Source organism: Cicer arietinum, chromosome 5 (assembly GCF_000331145.2).
Source record: "Cicer arietinum cultivar CDC Frontier isolate Library 1 chromosome 5, Cicar.CDCFrontier_v2.0, whole genome shotgun sequence".
NCBI classification, from domain to species: Eukaryota; Viridiplantae; Streptophyta; class Magnoliopsida; order Fabales; family Fabaceae; genus Cicer; species Cicer arietinum.
This window is the reverse complement of record NC_021164.2, coordinates 14822552-14823784: the sequence shown is the minus strand read 5'-3', so window position 1 is coordinate 14823784 and position 1233 is coordinate 14822552. Positions and strand designations below refer to the sequence as shown.

Below are 1233 nucleotides of genomic sequence, written 5' to 3'. Positions count from 1 at the left end.
ACTAGTAGTAAAGATAAACTGAATGTCATACTTAGCAACCAGAGACATGTTAATGAAAAATCTGGTCTTGGATATAAACAAAATATGCATGTTAAAAGGAATAACACTAGATGCGGTATTGGTTATATGCAAAACAGAAATGTCAAACATAGTCAGAAATCTGTTATTTCAAGGAATATGTATGACATCTTTACTAAATCAAATCAACGTTCATCCTTTGCTAGTTCATGTCATTTATGTTGCAGAAAGGGACATTTTGTTTCTAATTGTAAACTAAAAAAACTAGCCAACAGAGGATGGAAACAGATTTGGATAGCAAAGACACAAAAATTTGAAACTGACCTCCCAGGACCCAATTTAAATTGAATACCTAAAATCAAATTTTGATTGTGTGTTGCAGGTGTGCTTGACATCCAATAGGCATTCTTGGTACCTCGATAGCGGATGTTCAAAGCAAATGACAGGAGACAAGTCTAAGTTCTTGTCTCTAACATTAAAGGAAGGAGGATTTGTCAAATATGGTGACAACAATAAAGGAAAGATAAGTGGTGTTGGTGACATAGGCAATGAGTCAACTGCAGTAATCAAAAACGTCTTGTACGTAGAAGGGCTAAAACACAATCTGCTAAGTATAAGCCAACTATGTGATAAAGGCTTCCAGGTAAGTTTTTCATCACAATCTTGTATAATTGAGCATAAAGATGACAAAGGTATAAAGTTAGTTGGTGATAGAATTACTAACATTTATATGTTAGATTTTAATTCTTTGCCTAGTATTATCTGTTGTTTGTTATCTAATTCAGATGAAACTTGGTTATGGCATAAACGTATAGCGCATATTCATATAGATCATTTAACTAGACTGGTTATTAATAAGTTAGTTATAGGACTCCCTAACAGGAAATTTACTAAGGATAGGCTTTGTGACTCCTGTGAAAGAATTAAGCTAGTTAAAACTTCTTTTCCCTCTATAGATATGGTCAAAACCAATACGGTTTTGCAGTTGGTACATATGGACCTTTTTGGTCCTTCTCAAGTGAAGAGCTTTGGAGGAAACCTGTATGGATATGTGTTGGTAGATGATTACTCTAGGTTTACTTGGACATATTTTTTGACTCACAAGAGTGAGGCATTCTCAACTTTTAAGAAATTTGCTACTTTGGTTCAAAATGAGAATAACCAGAAAATTATATCCATCAAAAGTGATCATGGAGGTGAATTCCAAAATGATTC

At 33.7% G+C, this 1233-nt stretch overlaps 1 protein-coding gene across 1 annotated transcript in view; it reads left to right on the top strand.

Moving 5' to 3' along the window:
- LOC140920359 (uncharacterized) overlaps positions 1-1083 on the top strand; it is a 2337-nt gene extending 1254 nt beyond the window's left edge. The window contains exons 4-5 of the mRNA XM_073368620.1: positions 401-597; positions 975-1083. Of these exons, the coding sequence (XP_073224721.1) occupies positions 401-597; positions 975-1083 (306 nt within the window). The remainder of the gene's footprint in view (positions 1-400; positions 598-974) is intronic.
- The last annotated feature ends 150 nt before the right edge of the window (positions 1084-1233 follow it).